The 21,304-nt window shown below is 38.7% G+C and overlaps 1 protein-coding gene across 1 annotated transcript in view; it reads right to left on the bottom strand.

Annotated features, from left to right (window-relative positions):
• The window catches only part of LOC133126583 (amyloid beta A4 precursor protein-binding family B member 1-interacting protein-like), a 28,389-nt gene extending 7,489 nt beyond the window's left edge, over window positions 1–20,900 (bottom strand). Inside the window, exons 1-10 of the mRNA XM_061238926.1 lie at window positions 20,739–20,900; window positions 12,410–12,469; window positions 10,885–10,972; window positions 10,079–10,371; window positions 9,231–9,308; window positions 6,974–7,133; window positions 5,516–5,637; window positions 3,969–4,043; window positions 3,275–3,418; window positions 2,086–2,196 (exon numbers count right to left, since the gene is read on the bottom strand). Of these exons, the coding sequence (XP_061094910.1) occupies window positions 2,086–2,196; window positions 3,275–3,418; window positions 3,969–4,043; window positions 5,516–5,637; window positions 6,974–7,133; window positions 9,231–9,308; window positions 10,079–10,371; window positions 10,885–10,972; window positions 12,410–12,469 (1,131 nt within the window). The 5' untranslated portion in view covers window positions 20,739–20,900. The remainder of the gene's footprint in view (window positions 1–2,085; window positions 2,197–3,274; window positions 3,419–3,968; window positions 4,044–5,515; window positions 5,638–6,973; window positions 7,134–9,230; window positions 9,309–10,078; window positions 10,372–10,884; window positions 10,973–12,409; window positions 12,470–20,738) is intronic.
• Between the last annotated feature and the right edge of the window lie 404 nt (window positions 20,901–21,304).

Here is a 21,304-nt window from a genome sequence, read left to right as displayed (position 1 = left end):
AATAAAATGAGCAGGATTTTTTGTAAATGGACAGAGCTAAAGTAAAGTGAAGCAAACCAAGAGTCAATGGGTGTGTCCCATTAGCCGGGAAGTGCATCCTCCTTAACTCCATGACCACCCTTCTCCACTCCGTGCCCCGGAAACCGATCTTTGTGGACTCCCTCCCTCCACTGTCCCATTTTCGAAGTAGATGAACAAAGCAGCTTCAACTCTGCCCTCCTCCACTCCCCCAGCGTAGTGTACAGCGATTTCAGTGGAAATCTTTTCATCTTTCTGGGTAACTTCATCATTCTCATGGCCACATACTATGAAAACCCAAACCACAAAATCTGGCACTGTCTAGATCCAGAAAGCGGACATGGCAGGGAACTTGAATTCCCCCAACTATGCAAAATATTTAGCCAAATGTGTGTGTCATTATTCTCACGCATATCATCCTACCCAGATTGTGAACACTGAACATTGGAAAACGATAACTCACATATGAAGCGCCATATAGGCTAGGCTAAATTTCACTAATCTATAGAAATGTTTCTGAATTAGCATATATGTGATATGCACCAGACAATAGCCAAGAACTTAAACTGTTACACTACAAGGTGTTCAGATCAGAAAAAATGGATTCTGGGATTTTTACTTTGATCCAATGTTGCATATTAATTAGTGTCTGAGATGAACCGCAATGTGTTTTCACAGGCTACTGTATCCCGCAATACTAGAAACTTACAAGCGACTTTGTAGCTTTAAAAGGGCTGACCCTGTATACAATCACTAATTGGACGGGATGTCGACTTTGATGAAGGCGAAAAGATTGTCCCAATTTTCTTCACTCCCCCTCGTTCACGCCTTTGCTCCACTTACTTCTGCTGGAGTGGAGGAGTGGTAGTGGGAAAGTGGAGTAAAGGAGAGTGGAGTGAAAGATAATGGGAGGCAGCCCAGTCTAGCAGCAGGGAACAGCCATGTTGTTTTGACGGAAGAAGGTAAATCTGCCATGCTGCCACCAGGGCTGGTAGGAGCTGAGTTGCATTGTCTTCTCCTACAGGGGTTGCCCTCGTTGCAATTTTCTAGTTTGTAATGATATTGTGCCCAGAGTAAGATCAGTCATTATGGTTTTAACCACAGTCCTATACAGCCTCCATACATGGCTCTGGTGGGCTGAAACTCACATGAGCTGAGTGATGTTCACCAACGTCACATGCCCAAACAAAATGTGAGCCAACACTGCTCTGCAGTACGTATTGGTAAAAAATAAGTCTGTGCTCTCTCCCTCCACTGTCCCAATTTTGAATTAGACGAACAAAATGGGTTTATCAGCTAAAATAAGTTCATAATTGGAAAAATAACACATAAAAAAATTTGTTGTAGGCTTCAGCTCTTGGAAATTTAAAATCCGAATGAGATCATACAATAGTGTATATTTATATAAGAGTGGTGAGAAGGTTTTGAAAGAGCGTTATTCTGGACGTCTCTTGCTGAGTGTGGAGGTGTGCTCCTGACCACATGTAACCCCTGAAATTATATGCATCATTGATTTACTTCCAGGCAGCATGTGTAGTCAATATGCTGCAGGGACCGTGCAGTAAAACCAGAATGTATGCTAGCTTTGGTTAACTAAGGTGAAAGTACCAGGCATATTGCCTCTCATCTGGTCAACATTATAGATATTTTAAGAACGGAACCTCAGCGTGTTTTACCGAAACCTTTTTGTTTACTGAACTTAATGTTATATCTTATCATAGACACCATTAATGTGCTTCTAAAGAAGCATTGATAGAAAAAGATGCCCCTATTCAACAGTCATTCAACACTCAGATGAAAATAAGTCATATCTTTGGTGTATTAAACTACACATACATTTTTGGCCTGTTGGTGGAACTTGGGGAGAAAGCAGATACGTATGTTTACAACTACATGCAATGTCTGTGGTTGATAATTGAAGGTGACCAGCCCAACACCATTTCTAACATTGTCTTTATATGGTCATTCTGCATCAAATCTCATGAATTTACATCCAAACCACACAGTTGTTATCAGACTAGAGCTGTGTCGGTTCTACCTGAACTGTTTGACTCAATCTTGTCTTACCTTGAGAACGAAACAGAACTCTGTGGGTGCCTTGTATTTCTGTTTGTACTCTTTGCCATAGTAGATGTTCACGTTGTCAAACTGGACGAAGCAAGTCAAGTCACGTGATGTCTGTGGAGGGAGAGGAGAGGTAGATAGATCATTGCATTTATATATTTCAATTCGCCTCAACCACCACTAATGTGCAGCTCCCACATAGGTGATGCCCGGCAGCCATTTTGCACCAGAACGCTTACCACACATCAACTAGAGTAGAGAGGGAGAGAAATGATTCTCCACTCTATGATTCCACCCCATTAAATGTTCCTTCCATGAGCAAGAAGTTAGAAACTCCCAATCTTTCCTTTGAGCAAGAAAATATTGCAATAAGCAGTATTTTTCATATTGAATGTATATTTCATATTGACATATAAATTATCCACCTGTGGATCCACCTCTCCCCATCTGTCACGTTTGTAACTAACGTAGCTTTGAACTGACATTTGAAGGAGGAAGGACATTCCATTTGCCAAATTGAAATGTCCTTTCATGACAGCCTCCCTTTTGTGATAGCCAGCCAACACTCAACAAATGTGAAATCCATGTGTTAGTGGCTAGAGAGGGCAGCACACCATCAGATACTTGTGTCTGCATATCTATAATCATTTTTCATTTAAATAGCGGGACACAAAGTATAACACTGTACCTAATTTATAAGATCAACATATCTAGTACAGTAATCATAAATGCTGTAAAGGTTTATTGCCAGTGTACTAATAATTATAATCTGTGCACCTATCAGCAACTACAAGTGCATGCTAAATAAGACAATTAGCTGAGCACAGTTGAGTTGTTATCAGTGCAGAGCAGCTAAAGGTGATAGGCACATGACTGGAGAGAGGAATTAAGCAGCTCTGTGGGTGATCAGATTTATTTTTAGATTCCAGGTCAGATTTAAAGTCACAGCAGAAAGCAAACACTTTTCTTGGAGCTCAAAGCAGAAATCCTCTTGTCAGAATGGGTTTGAGCTGGCAGTACCCTAATAATAAGTGTTTTATTTTAAAAGGAGGTAGGCCTACTTTTTAACCGCATGATTACATGAATGTGACAAGATCATTGGGGTGGGTCTCTGTGTTCACTGGACAGAATCGCTGTTTTTTTGTGTTTAGGCTGTCACCCCCAACCAAGAAACTTCCTATAGGATTCTGACCTTGCTCTTTCCTTTGGGAACGTAATAAATCCCTGAAGCCCGCAACAGGAAATAACGCTGTTTCCAGGACCTCTTCCCATCCTCCTTCAGGTAGAGAGGCCCCTCCAGGTCTGGAACAATGATGGAGGACCCACAAAAGTTCTCCTGAAAAGTTAAAGAAAGTGGAGATAGGGGCCAAGCCAGTCACACACAGAAAAATTTTCTGCTCAAGTTAAACCCATTTTGTTGCACTGTGGATCCCGAACATAACCATTCAATACAGGAACCACTCCAGATGGTTACATTAGCCTTCAGAAGTCCAACAGAGGTATAGGACATTACTGTAATGACTATTCTGCATAAATAACCACAAAATGCTCATTGTTTTTATTCCACCTATAAACAGCATAAGGGACAAATTAACAAAACATTTCTTCAGAAACAATTCTGTGTGCAGTAGAACCACCACATAGAGTACTGTTTTGACAAAAGGTCATCAGTCACTGAGAAGGCAAGCAGTCACTGGCTTTCTTAGACAAAACCAACAAGCTCACTGCAATAAAAAAAAAAACTTCAGTGACAATGAGGTAACAGCTTTTGCCCCAGTTAGCTTCTGTTTTTGGCAGCTTTTATCGTTACTTGGATGCAGTTTTGGAAAAGTGTGAGTGCACTGTTCTGAGATGGTGGTGTGTGTGTTTGGGCGGGGCACACTCACCTTCAGCAGCATTTCCTTGTCCTTCTCTTTCATGTCTTTGAGAGTCTTTTTGTCTTTCTTCCACAGGTAGAAATTCTAGGGTACCAAAATGGAGAGCAGAAATAAGAGAGAGAAATGGCAGTTCCCCACAGAGATACAGTGAGCTCCATAAAGTTTGGGACAATAATTGTTTTTGGCTTTGTACTCCACAATTTAACATTTGTAATCAAACAATACATGCGTGGGTAAAGTACACTTTCTCAACATTTATTTAAGGGTATATTTATACACATTGGTTTCACCATGTAGAATTCAGAGCACTTTTTGCAAATGGACATGCGATGTGAGCTGGAGAGCGTTAATGATTAAGATCCATGGCCACTTATTTCTCAAGTTCATATAGTTTTAATGCAATGCCACATTCCAAAAGACTATTAATCATTCATTCATGGTATGGAAGTAACCAGCCCTATTATGTAATTGATGGCTAGGTTGAACTATCCAGAACGTGAAAACTAAGAATTATATGGGAAAATAAACTCATTGTGGAGGTTTATATTTACATGACTTTTGCCTCCAACTGCCTGCAACTTTCAACTGCTTATTATTTCTTTATGAACACAACACAACAGAGGTTCTGCATTTTTAAATTGAATTCCCTTTGGCCTCTCTTCTGTTTATTCAAAATGTATCTTCATATTTCTTCCTCTTATGAGGTATTTATTTTCACATGTTTGATACTCTTGAAATCAGAGATTGGCCTATGTCTTCATTGAACAATACTACACTGTAAAATAGAGCTGTAGAATGTAAACACAGCAATTATTACTGTACTTATTTTGACAGCTCAGACCTTCATAATTGCAAAGTATTTCAGCCATGTGGCAGCTGCTGGCTAGACTCCTGTCTCAGAATTTAATCTGGGGAAGCAGTACAATACACGTGAGTGACTTCATTTGTAAATAAAGTGCATTACATTCATCCATCATATTTTGTCAAAGCTGCATTTATGATTATTAGCCACCCAGTGACTTTGGGCAGGGCACTGTGTATTTTAAACTCTCAAAAGTAGTGATTAAAGTAAAAATACTGCAGTCACTTCTGCATGTTGTATATGCCATTATGTCAAATTATGGCAAAGGCCAATGTATTAACCACAACTCTACAGGTTCAAGCAATATATCCGCTACACTGTACACATGTATGATAAGGGAGTGTGTTGAGCAAATAATGAATTACATGTGACAAAAAACGTGTTTTTATATGGGTCTGTGGCCTGTCAAACCTTCTCACCTCTATGCCTGTATACTTCATTGCTACATTACTACATGATTAACATCCATGCGAAGTTCATGCAATTGTATTTTATTTGCTGGTCAAAAAATTATTTTCTAGAAAAAGCTGTCTTTTGTTACTGTATGTCAGTCAGCTTGATGTTTTTCAACAAGTAAACAAACACATAGGCCTGAAATCTAAACTGACTCTTGAGGCCAACTGTCCTCACATGCACTTCACTGGCAGAGTGTGAGCAACAACATCACTCACAGAGGGGAAAAAATAAAGCTTACCTGAGGGTTTTTAAAGACAGCATATTTATCAATTCTCTCCAGAAAGAGAATCTGGTTTTCACTGTCCCGTGTCCATGCAGACAAAGGTTCCACTAAATTCTCATGGTCTTCAAAGCCTCTTTCTGTTGAAGCACCACACATATAAAAATGAATAGCCTCACATAAAAATACATAATTTCAAGTTTATTACTATAGTTTCTTTGACGATCATAGACAACTAGCTATCAACAATGCACTGAATAATTTGAGAAGCAGTTAATCTGATCACGCTCATAATGTGATAATATAATGGTCATATTTCATCAGTAGTATTCCCTATTCTTCTATCTTCCATGTTACACATTTGTAACATCTACAAGTGTAAAATCAAATATTTTAAAAAATCTGTTACGATGAAAATGTGTTCATACAGGCACAGCACGATCATTTTGAGTTCACAGTGATGGTGCTATATAATCCTCATGTTTGAAAGTCCTGATGTTTCATAAGGGCAATAAACTACAAATAACGTGTTGCTTCCAGAGAAAACTTTGTAGCCAGCGTGTGTGACACAATGGGAAAATTTGCCCCTAATCATTGCCACCCAGACTGTAAAACAAACGCTGTAAAACCAACCCTGTGCTTATAACTTTCAACTATTCTGGATATATAAGCCTCAGTTTTCAATTAGAAGCCACCCCCGTTAAAAAGCTGGCTTCTTCTTGGAGCCACACTGAATGTATTGCATTAAATGAATAGTGCCTACAGGGGATAAATACAATTTGTATTTAGTTCCATATCTGATAGCATTTTACAGGCAGGATAAAGTACAAAACATTGCATGTGAGGTAATACGCAATCCAAAAATAAAATGTTATGTGGCTGCATCAAAATCAGTGTAGGGAGTATTGCGTAGAGGCATAAATGACTGCTTATGACAGCACATCAACCTATACTTGTGCCTATGAGTCAAGGGCATAAATAGCAGAACACACTCATGATCATTCAATATACTGTAATGCTCAACATCTCAGGCAAAAAGGAAGATAGCTCTATCAAGGAACCAAGGGTTTTCCCCCTTTTCCTGACTTATGTAAGCACTGTTATTTTGAATTTGTTTTACTTCATATCCAATGTGCTAAGTACATAGCCATAACAACAAAAAATTGTGTCTCTGTCCCACTACTATTTTTAACTGTATTTATAACCTTGTGTTGTAGGGTATACGGTATATTTTCCATTCTGTTCTATTGTATTGTACATGCTATGAAATGATTGTATTTATAATCAATAAATAATTAATAGTGATTTGACCTGGATTTTGCGCATGATACTGAATATGATTGACAGTTAGCATATCCAAGCGTGCTTCATTGTACTGTGCTATGGGTCTGCCAGGTGTATCACATTGCCAGTGCAAACACAACACGTGATTCAGAACCTTGCTGCAAGACCCAAGTTATGTTCATATTGTCTCACCAATCTGAAGCTCGGGGTTGGTTTCGTACAGACTCCAGTCCACCCCGCAGTCACAGTGTGTCTTCTCGAAGAGGTTGTCCAGCACATCTCGCACCGTCTGCCTCTCGTCCACCATCAGCGTTTTGGAGCTGCCATTGTTCATGTGCACCTTAACCACGAGCTGAGGAAAAAACGGCAGCGAGTGTGGGAGAATGTGCACAACGGCTAGGACACAAAACATCAGCGTTGTTGTTTTTAGTTTGGATTTGGTTTTTATAATGACACTATACATCTGTGGTAGGGTGGGGGATCCATTTTGTGTGCACTTATCCTGCTGTAAAATCTAGCTATGCCAACTTCTGCTGGTCATAAAGTTGGTCTAGCTGGGTATGAGCTGGTCAACCAGCTAGTGCTGGTAGCTTGTTTGAGAAACATAGCTTCGGCTGGTCAAACAATGTTGAGCTGGAAGCTGGTCTGAACTGGCCTTCATTCGTCCTCAGATGTCCAGTCATCTTATGAATAGACTGATAGCCAAACAGAACTACATTGTAACAGCTGAAGAAAATTAGTGGAGACAATACCTCACCATCTGTGTTCTCAAAGTTCAACGTTAGCAAATGTAATAGTGCAATTATTGTATATGGGCTATTATATAATAAATGTCAATGTATTTCAATTGATCTATCTGTTTCTGTAAAGAAGCTGAAAAGGGTATTTGATAATGTATACAAATACGTAATAAACATGAATATATTACAAATACAAATAATGGTGAGGACATCTTCAGGAAATATAGTTATGGACCACCATGGTATATGACCTCTAAACAACTGAAACCCAACCCATCTCACAGCAATGACCAGGTGCAGCACGGAAGGAGAGGGAGAGCGGCCCTTCTATTTCCTGTTCCATATTCCTTTTTGTTTAGCTTTGTTCAGAAATTAGCATCATGTAAAGTTCCGGTCTATCTCTTAAAAAACAGTTAACTTTTTTTAGTCTTGATACTGCATGATTTTTATAATTTTATAATGTATAAACATTCCTTCACCTGTGTGTGGGGTTAGCTTTACCCTCTGTAGCTGTATAAAATGTAAAAAAATATGCAACCATTTTTTTTTTCTCTCAGCTTTCTTTGTGGATGGTTTTTGGACATCCAGCTTTTAATATCTGACTGACAGTTAACCAATGGTTTAAATCATTGTCTTCATCTGGTCCTGCAGACATATATAACTGTGTCATCATGTATGGAATTTTACACCATGCTTGCTAGTAATTTTCCTTAAGAGGAGCATATGCACAGTAAAGAGTAGAGGCCCAAGTAGTGATCCCTGTGGAACTCATTCTTCCGAGAAACATGGTCACCTAGACTGACATAAAATTGCCTCCCAGTCAAACACGATTGAAACAATCTTAGCACAGTTTCCAAAAGACCAACCCTGTTTTTAAATTGATACATTAATATCTAATGGTCTGTTGTGTCAAATTCAGTACTCAAGTCTAAAAGAATAAGAACTGATGTATTATTTACATTAATAGTATGCCAAAGGTAATTTATTACCTGTTGCCTCTGTGCTATGATTTTAGTGAAAACCAGACCTGAAATTATCATGAATACTGTTCTCCAGACCCGTATCTACATGATTGTATGCATTGTACTGCTGCCACCCAATTGGCTGATTAGATAATTGCATGAATAAGTAGGTGTAATAGAGTAAAAATGTTCGATGAGTGATATTATATTATAAAACATTGTTTGAATGGCATCTAGGGAACAGATAGAGGAATTCATTTGCGAGAAGATTTTGCAAAGCTGAACCTCATTAATTCCAGAGAAAGAGCCCATATTATCCACACACACTGTAGTTGGGAGTCTAATTCTGAGTTCACACAGGTTTGTATTTTTTCACTCAATGTAGTAATCTTATTTTTAAAGTAAGACGTAAACTCTTTGAAATTTGATTTTGAATATTGGCTGAACCAGTGAACAGCAGATTCTGAATATCAAAGGTGGTCTTTAAATTATAGTTAAAATGCTCAACTAGTTGAATATAATAGAACTCTTACATACTGTATAGTGTTAGATATAGATGGAATGTTCAAAATGTCTGTGAACGTTGTGACCGGAGAGAAGGATACAGTCGAGCTAACTGGGGAATTGACTGATTGACGAGATGGCTAATAATTGACTAATGACTGAATACTGAATAATTAACTGAGATATAATACCTACACTACCGTATCTACACAATGTTACTACCATATGTAGGAATTATCTTACCTTCTTCACTTTAGCTTCTTTCAGCTTTTCCAGGGCAAGCTTTATTTTGTCCGCTTTGGCTTGTGCTTCTATTTCTTCCTGAGAAAATAAGCAAGCATGCTAGTGAAATATGTAATAGCATACAGGATACATGTGATGCACATTTTACACCGGTACAATAAATGACAGCTGGAAGCTCCTCCCCCATAATTCACCGCTGGGTGAACCATACTGTGTGAGTAACAAAGACCACTGTTCTCATCTGATAGGAACAATGACAAGCGGCCAGCTCTCCTGCTGGCACAATTTGTGATTTGTCTTTTGGTCCTGTCTATTAGATGGGGTTATAGAGGCTATAAAAATCCCCCTCCACCTCACACAGATCCCAAAACTGTTTCCATCCTGCCTTTGCAGTGTTTGATCTTTTCCAGACAGGGTCCATTTACTCCTTGCGCCCCCACATGAGACATGTGGCCTGCCAGACAGACTGTTGTACCTGCATTCATCCTATAAATACGAGGGCAAAATGCGTTAACTGTGTGCAGCTTGTCCAGCTACCCTGAGAAAGGCAATACAAGTTCATGTGCCATGTCTGAGCTTCTTTAAGATGGTGTAGTGTCATTTTAACAGCCTCCGGTGAAGTCCAGGGTAACCAATATATATATATATTTTCTCCAATCAATTATTATTTTTGCAAAATTTCAATATCTAGGATGTTTGTATTTATGAAAGATGACAAAATGATGCATGAATGTTCGATTTAGCTGCACTATATCATAAACATTAGCACTGCTAGGAAGGCTGGTTGACCAATCAGCATCCAGGACTGGAAATATCAGTTTGGTAAGTGTCGGGTAAAGGACCTTTACCGGAAGTAAAGGCTTAGACGCCTGAGGCGGGGCTGGGGGTTGTGAGGAAGGTGCTGGAGGCAAGGCTGCATGTGAGGGCACAGGGACTGTGGCATTGTCGTCATTGTTGGGCCAGGAAAGGAGGCTGTAGTTCTGTGGAGGCAGGGGTGGTGGGGGCAGGTCCATGGGGTCAGGGTGGGGTGCGGGATGGGTGCTCTCTGCCGTCGTCAGCTTCTCTTCCGCTGCACTGATATCTGCTACCAGCTCCGCCATCAAGGCATCCAAATCATTGTCTTCCAGTTCATTGAGAGACTCTGAACATAATCAAAGAAGGCCGAAAAAGAATAAGAACATTGGCTACAGTTAACAGTTTGGCCCAGTAGAATCACCACTGTTACTAATACTAATGCTAATGCTAATAGTCATAGAATAATCACTTCGTGATTTTATTCAGTAGGAATCAACAATCTAATAAAATTGGCTGAAAAACCAAATACCATCAGACTACAAGGAGAAATCTCTGACATGCTTGTACTATATTTACTATATATAAGGATTTACTGACTCTCCTGTGTTTGACTTTTTTCCTAATTAATCTGATAATGTGCCCTTAATAGACTGGAGAGTTCATGCTTCAAGTTTCCTTGTGCATTAGCAATGAACTTTATGAATATTTTGAAAACATAATAAAATCTATTTTTATATTGTTATGCCATTATATTCCTACTTTTATGTAATCGTTCATTTTATGACTCTCAAATTGAAACGAAAAGAAACCTACATATAGTAAATGCTACGACTGGGATGTTGTACAATGTGTGTTATACCGTTCAAATCTGTGAACCCGATGGAGAAGTTGAGTTCTTTGTTTGAACTTGATTCAGACTCTGGGGGAAGAGTGTCCACCCCTAAACTCTGCAGAGTAGAAAAATAACAAAAAAGATTAATAATACATATATGAGAAAATGATTGTTCCTTTATGACAAAACATAAAATAAAAATAATTATAATACATCTATTAGAAAATCATTGTTCCTATATGACAAAACATATTTAAAAAAAAAATATATATATATATATATATATATTTATATATACACACACATTTTCTGGGCCACTATGCTAGTGTTGACAGCAGGAGTGCCCAAAGATGGAGGAATTCAGTGTCTTATCCCGCCCCTCCAAACCAAAGAATTTAGTCGCCACAGTCTATTTCTTAAAACTTCTCATGAAATGTCTTCCTCTGGCTGAACTCTTTGCAACCTCAACTAATGAACTGCAATAAGACAACAAATACCAGCATGAAAAAACAGTATGTGTTTTCACATACTTTTCTGCACTCAGCAATGTATGCAGCAATGAGCATGGCTTTAAAGTATGACAAAAGTATTCCAAATTGGGGTAGAAATTGGGGGAAATGCATTAAATGTATTGTCTATCATGCACACATTGTATGGTATTCACAAACGGTTTCTTTGTTTTTACTCTTTTTATCTTTCCTTTTCTTAGAATAACATATCAATACAGTATGTGGATGTCATCACACTGGAAATTGTTTTTTTTCAGCATTTAATATGTATATCTAGATTTTGGTTCCTTGCAACCAGACATAGGTTTTCGTTCCTCAATTAATATTTTTTTCTTACAGCAAACAGGGAAGCGAAATGACCTGTATTACCTTCAGTTATACAAAAACAAAATTGAAACCAATCGTGAACAGAAGTCTGGTCAGAAGTTATAGGTTGATGTGTAATTTTATGAGTAACTACATTCCAACCACCATGCTCCAAAAAAAGAAGAAGATATAATTCATCCCAGTTTGAAATCCCTAATAGTGAGTTATTACTATTCCGCCCACACTGCAAGTGAGAAGCACTGTAGCTGAACCGCTTCCATTCATGCCATGGTTATTTCACATTCTATTCAGTGAGACACACATCTCTCAGTGACAGACAGTGATAGGCTGTCAGCAAATGGGATGTTGTGTGTTGGAATGAATACTGCAGGAATGCAAAAATCTTTGAGGACTTGAACCTCTGCTGCCTGTGGACAAATTAAGTCAATTATGTCATATAGTTATTGGTTCCATTACAGTCATTATTACTAATGAGGGTGGTGAATAGTTGTACAGCCCCCACCATTTTGTTACCACTGAACATAGCTACCAGACTCCATAGCTATGCAAGTAGAAGAGCGACTAAAAGTTGTAAATGTTGGCTGCATATGAATAACGGTCAGTTGTGACATGCTTCAGACAGACATGCTTCATTCTGTGGTTCAACTGAACAGAGGTGGTATGAGATGCTAACTCGGGCTGCTAAGCTATAGCCCAGAATGTGACTGTGAACTCACCTGTGTTAGGAGGTCCATCTCCCCCAGCAGGTCACTGAACATTGCGTCAATATCGTCCATCTGTCAGACAGAGTAAACACATCAATCACGTGGCTCTGTTTACATGGACATTATAGCTATGCTAAGCTGTGCACGTGGAAGCCTCAAAGAATGTTGGGTAATATGAAAAAGTGGAGACATTATGAAACAGTCAACATGCCCAGTCTTGAGATGTTCTGAAGAAATTCAAAAGTTATTCTATTCAATGCTCAAACTGAAATAAAAACCGTATTCCTTTTTGATATTCACTCACATACACACACATGCACACACACATGCACACACAAATCAGTATCCAGGTGAAATACATAGCCTTGGGCAATTTGTTCTATGCAACAAGTTAAGCGTATCGGTAAGTCATAGATGCTTTGCATAGTTTCACTGGTACTGTACATTCATTCCCTGTCAAGACATGCACATCCTGCAAGCCTCCTGTCTGCAAATGTATTTGTGAGAGACTGAGATTACATTCATTGATTAAAGTTTCTCGGTGTCAAACTAACTTCTGCACAGTACAGTTGTGGAGAGCATCTAGAGATTAAACTGAACTGTTGATTCGGTACCAGAGTTATGTGTTTACTTCCTGTTGGCTGGAGCTCAGGAAGTAGGAACCTTTTTCCTAAGAACAGCTGTTCAAATAATCTAAATTCCATGAACAATCAATATCTTAACTGAATCCAATGAAATGTTCTTAATTTTTGTGACAAATGTGTGTTCTTGCCAACCCCAATGGGTGTGGCTTATTACCATATATGATCCCCACACGCATAAAACAATATTTAAAAAGAAAAACATCTTTACAAAATTAGTTATAAGTATATACTATAAATCTGAAGGCCTTCTGATCCTCACCATAATCTACAATCCATTACTTTTTTCTTGTGGATACTGACAGTCTCTTCATATGACAGTTAAATGCATGGTCATTTCCACCATGGAAGCATGTTTTTAAAATGCATTGTCCTTTTGTCCTACCATGGCTTGTACAATAATAATGAGCAGCCAACAGAATGCTCTGAGATAAACTGAAATTCTATGGAACTATTGAATTTCAATCAAAGGGGAATCTTTCTCTATTAATGTGAGTTAATGAGGTTTATGGTCTGCTGAAGAAAAATGCTATTTAATTCTGAAGCTCTAGATTAAAGTAATAAAAAAATCTTTGTCATTGAAAACAAAGTGAATAATCAGTGGATTAACCCATATAGAATCAGATCAAATTTCCGGTCTGGAAGAAATAATGAACATCTTCAATGGGCGGAAATATTGAGAAACATCTTTGATTTAAGCAGTTTTCAAAGACTGATTCATTATAATAGGAATATTATAGACCATACATTCATGTAATGTATGACGCTTTACCATTTGAGTACCACTGAGTATGTCTTTTGTAAAGCTTTCGCCATCATTTTTAAAACATGGAAATGTATTGATTCCATGTTTTTTATGGTTTGTTTTAATCTTCCATGTGCACACTGCAATTAAACACCCACTGCGACCATTATTTCAAAACCTTGAATAATGCATATCAGGTGTTCTGTTTGATGTTGGGTTTGACAATCCAGATATTTTTTGTAAGCCCTTTCTAAGAAGGAGTAAGAACTGTGGATTTCCTCTAAAGAACAGAACATGCAATAGGCAGAACTGAAAACGGACAGAAATATAAAAGGATAGTGCTGTGGCTTGAGGATGTGAGCGCCTTTGATCTATCCACAGACAAGAACTGCGACACAAGCATGTAAGGACAGCAGTATCATCAAGCAGCTCAGTCTTGCAATCAATAATTTGCGTTGAGTGGTTTATAACCTCCTCGAGTAACATCACTGAGCACTGGAGAACACCATATTGTTCTGAACGACTGCTGGGTCCTGAGGCTATTAAACCCACTGCAGTGCATGACTGCGGTGCACTTATAAAATGTGTCAGTTTCACACATGCTATGTCCAAGTCAGCTGCATTGCAAGTGGTGAATGTATGCACAATATGATTTACAAGTGATGGCTCTGGCATAACACATATGGCATGTAATGGCATATTATTAAACACCCTTATCTCACACCTCTTTATTTGGTTGTCAATGCATTTTATAATTTTGTACCCCAAATATCTGAAAATTGCCATACTGGTAGACATCTGAGCACTAGAAGATATAAAGACACATTCTGTTGAGAACCTCAAATTTCAGATCAGTGTATGTCCAAACTGATTCAGCACTTTCTTGGAGCCCCCATAGACAGCAAAAAGAGATATGACAAAAGTGTATGCCTTGCCACATCGGCGTAAATACACTGTGGTACAGTGATTGGGTGCCACAAGGTAACTAGCTAGCTAGCATGTTTTTTATCGGGATGTGAGCCTGCTGAACTCTGGCTGGCCATAGAGGAGGATGTGTGGCCTTTTCTGCCTCATGCTGTCAGATGAAAATAGATTTCGGTTTTGAACCTGTGAAGTTTTATTGTTAAAGGGCCCCTCATTTTGTGCATTGGAAACGGGGAAAGAAAAACTACTCAGACCATCTTAGTAAGTCCCTAATAAAGTAATAAAACATTTCAGGGTTTCTATCACATTTTTCATCATGATGGCCATTATACACACACAGCTTGATTAAGCAGAACAAATGTTATGATGGCTGGGGTAGGCAATGTAAGCGCAGACTTGTTTGAATTTTTTTCTGATTGTATAATGGGACTCTTGTGCGTGCTGAAGTATGGACGCCTTGATCTTTGCATGGATTTGATGGAATGAATCAGCCATCTCTGGCAAGCAGGGTCGCTCCCCAGGCCCTGTCTCTCGAATTACAGCTTATTTGCAGCCACGAGGGGATGGGCAGCAGGATCTGGATTTGTTACGCTGCCATTTTGAACTTCCTGAAGACCAAACCCACTGAATATCCTGTGCAAAGCGGCTTTCTGGAGGTGGACTGGCAATCCCATTCGACTGAAAGCCAGTAAGGTTATTTTCCAAAATGAAACGACTTGGCATGACTTCTGAGAATCTGCGGGCAGGTTTTTTTTGTTAATACAAACTGTTTTTGCAGTTTAGTGCCTCAGTCAGATGGGCTGTGTGTAATGGGAGGAGATTAGCCAAAGAAATCCATGACAAATCTTTAGCTTATTTTCAGTGATGAGCATATTGTCCGGTCTTGGCGTCATCTCACATCTGAACAACATGTGCCACAAACATATAGGTGAAAAAACGCTCTTTAGTGTTCATTTCTTTAATTCCATGCTGGGCATAAAGTAACCTCTTTCCAGGGGATTCTTTTCACAAATTCTGAACTGAAGCCTGCCAGTTTTCATGTAAAAAGTATTGCTGAATAAATGTTATGCAAAAGAAAATCAGCGAATAGACTCACACATTGCTCATGTGAGTGGAAGAATCTCGGCTTCTGGAGTAGCTGAAGTAAGTACAATCCAAAAATGGCTCATCAGACACATTAGTAAATTCATGTGAGGCATTATGACTTCTTTTGAAATAGCATGTGGTAAATGAGCAATACATTTGGTGAGACACACTATAGGTAAATGTCTTTGTCTGAGTTTGACAACAACTTACACACCCAAAACCAACAAGCTCTTGTTTATTGGCTTCTGGCATCCAATACAGTATCAGCAAAGTACACAAAATCGCATTGATTTCTTTCTAATATCTCTCACTAAGAGATAGTCTGCTCATGAGTGGGATGTACCCCTAGCTAAAGGAAGTGTTTGTGGCAACCATTTCCTGTTCAATGTTGAAAGCTGTAGCTGGTGAGCCTTCAGCAGGAAACCGTGACACAAGGTACTTTTCTGCAACCACCACGATTTTGAAAAGACACATATGTATATATATTTATATACTATGGTGATGTGGATGCTTGAACGATAGACAGTAAGTGCATACCGTATCGAAGATAAGACTAGCAGCCTAATATAACAATGCAGCAGTGGTCATCTGTGGTCCTTGATGTGAATCAGTGCAGTTGATTGGTCGTAGGACAACACCCTTGTCGGGTTGCATTGACTTTATCAGCGGTGCTGCTAATCACCATTAGACACATCTAATGGTGTGAAAGGCTTTAGTGAAACCAAAATGGCTGATTGTAAACAAAGAAGTGTGCAGGTGCAGCTGCTGTGGTGTGACCCCAATCTAAGGCAACACCCTTTCCTTCATGCCGTTGATCTGTTGCCCCTGAGTGGAAATGCCTTCGAAGGCTGTGAAACTGCTGCACAACACTGTTTTGTTTCCTGTGGTAGGACCGTCCTTTAGCGCCAGTCCTTTATTTTATAGCCTCCTTCAAGATGAATAATAATTCCGATAGTTAGGTGGGTTACACTCAAAACAAGCAGCATGCAGACATAGCCTACATTCGATGCTACTCTCAATATGCTTTTAATGAGGCATGCAAAGACCCTGTCATGGTTCACTTAACCACTGTAGGATGCAAATATTGAAGGTCACTCACAACACCAATCCAGCGCTTATCTGCAACTCAGACAGACCTCTCAAAGATGACTTGGAGAGATCGCAGTAAATTATCAAAACCCCAGAAGCTGCACCAGTACTGGGACTGGATTTCTATTGGAAAGGTAACCCATGCTTCATGACTACAGCATGGACACTCAGGTATCAGAACAACAAGAAGTTGATGGCTCCATGAAAACAATATGGGTTTTACCATGATAAAGTCTGCCAATGGTGAGCACCCTACTGTATAATTCAGCTATGCCAGCTTCACCAGTTAGAAAATACAGTGGACATACAGTAAGCTGGTCTAGCTGGGGATGAGCTGGTCAAACAGCTAGTGCTGATAGCTTGTCTACTAGCTGTTTCGAAAAATGGTAGCTGTAAAGCTGCACATGAAACAATTTCTCTGGGAGCCTGCCTATGTTGCAGTAAGTAGTGACAGGTGACAGTGTATCTCAGGTGACAGCACAACCTTGCCTGGGCTCTCTCGAATCAGAAATTGAGGCATTGCAGTGTGACCATGATTGTGCGTTCCAAATTCCAAAAAAAGGGGGAAAGGCATAAAAATATATTTGGAAAAAGGCATTCCACTCGAGAGGTGGGACTGAGGTCATCGTCTCTGTGATATTGATACTGGTTATGTAGCCTTACACTTTTCACCTCATCACTTCCCCTAAAGAAAAAGTCTTCAAAGCATGTGAAATCTCCCAGGCTATTAGTTTGTGAGGGCACTCGCCAGCATCACTTCAACATTCCATATGCAAAAAGTTTTCAAAAATCGTATGTTGATTAGTATGTTTTACTAAATTAAACATATAGAAAATATACTTATTTTGATCAGATTTTATACAGTGGCTTCAGAAGGTATTCAGACCCCTTCACTTTTTGCCAATCAATCTATACTCAATAACCAATAATGACAAAGTGAAAACATGGTTTTAGAAATGTCTGTACATTTATTAAAAATCGAAAACTAAAACTGAAATAAAGGGGTCTGAATACTTTCTGAAGCCCCTATATATAGTGACACATTACACAAATACAATTCTTATGATCACAATGCAAAATTAAATTATTAATTAATTAAAGTGCCTTATATGTAAAAAAAAACATTCCAGTTCTATCACACATGTATTTTATATTTTTGGGAAATTACATATATGTTTCTTGTATGTTTAAATTTTTAAATTTATTTATTTGGGCCATAATCATGTAAAAATAAATATTTAGAAATATTTCAAAAATATACAAATTAACGTGTGGATATGGATTGTTCCTAGACCACTATTCTTAGTCCAAATGCATCCACCACAACAGTACAGAAACCAACCAAATCAGCACTATGTTTTACCATGTGCATGAAAAACTTCACTCATTCTCTAGCAAAACAAACCATCAAACAAAGAATGGTGAACTGTAAATATATATTCAGTAAATCTTCAGATTCTGTCACACACAGTACTGTACAGTACACAGCGGGCTCCAGAATTATTGGAACCTTAATAAACAACATGTACAATGATCTATATTTTATGTTCAAACACACAGGAAAACTACATACTTTTATATCAATACATTTAGTCTCATGTTTCTATGTTTTTTATTCAGTGATCTCATTTAAAAACACAGGTGCCAAAATTATTGGCACCCCTAAGAATTATTGTCGATAAAATAAAAATCGAATTGGCTGTACAATTAGTTTAGTTAATCTCAGTCTAAAGGAACTATATTGTGTCATTGCATCACTTCCTGTTCCCTAGAGTATAAGAAATGAGGTAACAAGCATACAGAATCCTTTTGTCAACCATTGGCATGGGAAAAGCCAAAGAACTGTGAATTCAGAAGACACATATGGTAATACATAAATGGTTAAACATGCCATTTAGCACTGCAATAATAAAAAGGTGTAAAACATATGGAATGGTTGCAGTCAGTGGCACAATAAATTCAACAAAGTACGAGGAAATCTTGGCAGAAAATCTGGTTGCCTCTGCCAGGAAGCTGAGTCTTGGTCATAAGTAGATTGTCCAGCAGGACAATCACTCCAAGCATACAGCAAAATCCACATAACAACCATGTTCTGGGAATCAGACACACGAGAAGAGGCACCTACTTCAGTGCATGTAGATTAAAAGGAGGCTTTCCCTTTTCATGGAATTGAAAGCTACTTTTATACCGTCCTATATTAATCATAAACTACCTTTATATGCCACTATCCCTTTATTATTATAAACGGATTGTATATTGTCTATATCATGTGAAACATCATTGCCACTGACCGCATGCCCAAGTGAGCATAAGTGTGTGCATGCCCATGTTAGGAGGCCAACAGGAACTGTCATAATGTATGAGACTACTACCCCATTCATGCCACAGTGTCTGTAAGGGGAGGCAAGTGAATGTTATCTCACAGGGGAAGGAGGGCATGTGCTAGTGTGCACTGTCCCACATTTACGGCGAACAGCATGGGCAGCTAGTGAAATTTGATAGGATGTATAAATTTGGGCAGGAACATATGGTATACAAATGTTCACAAAAAGGAGTAATTGTATCTGCGGTTATGGAGCAAAGCCTTTATCAGTAATTCAGTAAGCGGTTTCTTAGTTTCAAATTCATGACAAATTCATTCATGACATTTCCCACCGCCTTGGTTGTACATGCCCACTTACATTGGGGTTTTGTCGGAAATTTGCAATGGTCATTTATCTCTCAGAAAGGCCCTGGGTTCAGTTTGCTTCTCTTTCTGCAATATCCCCTCTGTTACACAATCTCATTCTCTCAGCCATCAAAGTCTGAGTTTCTCAATAGTGACAGAGATATGGTAGCATTTCCACCAAATTTACATTGCCTGCCTCAGCCTCCACCCCCTCATACTGATAACCACCTTGAGCTGCTTGCACATGTTGCAACAGGTCATGACCATTTTGTCTGTCTGCTAGTGAATGTTGTCACAGGGAACAAACTCCTGGTGATTTTGGCATTCTGTGACCAACCGAAGGTTTCCCAAGTGGGATTCTTTACACATCCACAGTTATCGAGCGGCACATAATTTATATAATTTATAAGCCATCGCTGAGCAGCATCTGCCATTAAAAACACTGCTTTTTTACCTTAAGGTGATAAATAAAAAGGATTGCTTACTGTATTCTGCAGCATAAACCAGTCTGATGTCTGAGTAATAACGTCTGTTCAAGGCCGAGCAATCTCAGAAATCTAATCACAGAACTGATCATATTTGTATTTGTGTATTTTTGTATGTTGGGATTTCTAGATCGACCTAAAGAAAATATTGAATTATTGCTTTATTATTATTTTCTTATGCTACAACAATTTTCTTCTGTCCAGAAATGGTTCACTCTTTACACATCTTGTTTTACTGAGATTGCTCTCAAGAAATCCTTTTAAATGCAGTCATGTGATCATGATCGCAATACAATTTGAAGCCACAATACAATGCAATATTTTGTCTTGTATGTGTGTCCCTACAGGAACAAAACTTTTTTATTGTGCTCACAATTTTGTTGAAATAATTTTCAAAGTAAGAAAGTTACTTTTATTCAGCTGTAGACTGAATGGTCCTCAACATGATAGCAGTTAAAAAAGATTGTAGGATTCAAATATGAAAACAGAGATTTGAACGATTTCGAAATAGTAATATTCAAAAGTGTGTTGAAAGGAATCATATTTAATGGTGGAGTATACTGCAATTCAAGTTTCAGGACTGAGGTTAATGAAAATGCTTTGGTGCTTAGCACCCTACAACACAATTTACCACACTATTACCCAAACCAAAACATGAAACACACACACCAAGCCAAAGACAGAAACCAGAAAAGAAACTTACCTTTAGAGCGATAGCCTTATATCCAGTTATATATGACGAAAACTGTATTGGGTTTAAATTTTTAAATAATGCATGGGGCACGTCACACACCTAGCAGGGCGTCTTATGCCGAGTCCGCTACACCCTGACAGTTATTGAGCTTCCTGCCTTTCTTTTGCGGAAGCTCAGGTCTCAACCTGCTCACTGCATTCCACCCGGAGTATAAAATGTGACACGTCAAACAGAAAGCGCTCCCTCCAGGTAACTGCAGCACTCCCTAAGGGGTTGGAAAATGCACCTGCACAGTCCATAATATTGTGGTCTTGCAGGAATGTTAAATTGAAAAGTTGCAGTACTAGTTCTTAGAAAGGAGCACTGGTTTATTAAAACAAATGAAAACAAAAGCCTGTTTGTAGATAGCAAAAGAGCGCTAAAAGGCAGATAGTGCCCCCCTCACTGTCCAAGTGTTTGGACTTTATAGCACAGTTTTTCTGTGTGTGTATGTGTAAAGGAAAGGTTTTTTATGTCTTTCGACAATATTATTTATGTGGACATCTGTGTGTGTATCTGCGTGTGTGGTAACACCT

The sequence above is a fragment of the Conger conger genome, chromosome 4 (genome assembly GCF_963514075.1).
Source record: "Conger conger chromosome 4, fConCon1.1, whole genome shotgun sequence".
NCBI classification, from domain to species: domain Eukaryota; kingdom Metazoa; phylum Chordata; class Actinopteri; order Anguilliformes; family Congridae; genus Conger; species Conger conger.
This window is presented reverse-complemented; position numbering and strand designations above follow the sequence as displayed.